At 50.0% G+C, this 2,138-nt stretch overlaps 1 protein-coding gene across 2 annotated transcripts in view; it reads left to right on the top strand.

Moving 5' to 3' along the window:
• p2ry12 (purinergic receptor P2Y12) overlaps window positions 1-1,702 on the top strand; it is a 6,229-nt gene extending 4,527 nt beyond the window's left edge. For both annotated transcript variants that reach the window (XM_080007037.1, XM_080007036.1), the window contains exons 2-3: window positions 213-488; window positions 595-1,702. In XM_080007037.1, the coding sequence (XP_079863163.1) occupies window positions 219-488; window positions 595-1,413 (1,089 nt within the window). In that variant the 5' untranslated portion in view covers window positions 213-218 and the 3' untranslated portion in view covers window positions 1,414-1,702. The remainder of the gene's footprint in view (window positions 1-212; window positions 489-594) is intronic.
• The last annotated feature ends 436 nt before the right edge of the window (window positions 1,703-2,138 follow it).

Here is a 2,138-nt window from a genome sequence, read left to right as displayed (position 1 = left end):
ATCCACAATGTCAAAACAATTAGAACCTTGCACATTTATGTTGAAACATGTCACCAATTCATAGTTAAAAATCTGAAATTGGAATAAAAAAACTCAAGTTTCAGGTCGTTCTGTTATTCATTCTATGATTACGGGGCCGTTTAACATGAAGCTGCTTCAAAAGCTTTAATTTTCAGTTCTTCTAATACATTTTCTCCCGGTCCTATTTTCAGACGACTATGCTCATGGCCAGAAATTCCAGCTTCCCCATGCCCCTCGGCGATCCCAACAACAACCACAATCACACCAACAGCAGCTGTTCCCGTGACAACGTCCTGAAGACGGTGGTTTTCCCCGTCCTCTACTCCGTCCTCTTCCTGCTGGGGCTGGTGCTCAACGGCCTGGCAGTCTGGGTGTTTTTACGCATTCCCTCTCGCTCTCATTTCATCATCTACCTGAAGAACATCGTGGTGGCCGACGTCCTGATGACGTTCACCTTCCCATTTAAGGTAAACCGGCAGCGATCACATCAGATAGACCACAAAACTAAAATGACGGTGAAAATGTTTGGCGAGCTCCAATGTGATCCCTTCTTTTTCCGTCTTTCTTTGCCAGGTGCTGTCGGACTCCAACACGGCGTCCGTCGGGCTGCGCGTGTTCGTATGCCGGGTTTCCTCGGTGCTCTTCTACATCACCATGTACATCAGCATCCTCTTCTTCGGCCTCATCAGCATCGACCGCTGCAGGAAGACCCTGTTCCCCTTCAAAGGGACCAACGCCGCCCGGCTGACCCGGCGAAAGCTCCTCTCTGGCGCCATCTGGTGCTCGCTGCTGGCGCTGAGTCTCCCCAACGTGGTCCTCACGCGCCGGACCCCGGCGTCTCCCTATTTCAAGTGCAGTGACCTGAAGACGGAGGCCGGGCTGCACTGGCACGAGGTGGTGAACTACGTGTGCCAGGTGATCTTCTGGGGGAACCTGCTGACGGTGGTGGTGTGCTACGCCCTCATCACCCGAGAGCTGTACAAGTCCTACTCCCGCACCAAGGCCGTGCGCAGAGCTCCCGGCGTGACGAAGGGAAGGGGGAAGGGCGTGAGCGCCAACGTGTTCCTGGTCCTGGCCGTGTTCTTCATCTGCTTCGTGCCCTTCCACTTCGCCCGGGTGCCGTACACCATGAGCCAGACCCGCGGGCGGCTCTTCGACTGCCGGACGAAGCTCTTCTTCTTCCAGATCAAGGAGAGCACGCTGTGGCTCTCGTCGCTAAACTCGGTGCTGGACCCGCTCATCTACTTCTTCCTGTGTAAGTCCTTCAGGACCACCTTGTTCAGAATCCTCCAGCTGCCGCCCAGAACCTGCGGCTGGATGACGCGGCGGGGGTCGGAGCCGGACACCAGTGGTTCCCCTCCGGATTCTTCTGCCTGTGTGCAGAACAAGTAGATCGTTTCGACGGAACATCTCCGCGTCTTCTTCTCAGGCAGGAGAAGACAGAACACTGGAGCGACCGTGGAAGACTCACAGAGGATGTTTCCGTCATCATGAAGATGCTCAGAAAGACTGGTTTTCACATCAGCGATTCTCAGCCTTTTTCAATATCAGGAAGCCTCGGTACACATACACATTAGGCCACGGACCACGGAAGATCTTTGTTGTTAATTATGATTTAGTCCAGACTTCCACACCGGTCTGTACTATACTTAGGGAAATAACAGTACACATGTTTTGTGTTGATAATTCAAGATTCAAGATTCAAGAGATTCAAGAGGCTTATTTGTTTCATACATATATGTATGAAAGTATGTATATGTATGTGACAAATAAACCTCTTGAATCTCTTGAAACGTTCATAATCATATGCAGTGAAATGTCTTCGCAACGCACCCAGAGATTAGGCACAATAGTTACTAAACTGAACAAAATAGCTAACCTAATTCCTACCGAGCTAACTAACTGAAACTAACTGATTCCTAAAATGTAATGCAGTTTGTGAATAGAATAATATAAATAAAATATCTTCTTCTTCTTCTCCTTCTTTGTGTAGTACTCCTTCCTGGCATGAAACCATACTGCTGCTCACTGATCCCCACCTCTCCTCTTAACCAAGCCTCCACTACCCTGTAGTTACTACAGCTCTGTACGTCTCCCTTATTCTTGAACATGGGTAC

This window comes from Zeus faber (assembly GCF_960531495.2).
Source record: "Zeus faber genome assembly, chromosome: 9".
NCBI classification, from domain to species: Eukaryota; Metazoa; Chordata; class Actinopteri; order Zeiformes; family Zeidae; genus Zeus; species Zeus faber.
The sequence above is the reverse complement of the archived record's forward strand: the minus strand, read 5'-3'. Positions and strand labels throughout refer to the sequence as shown.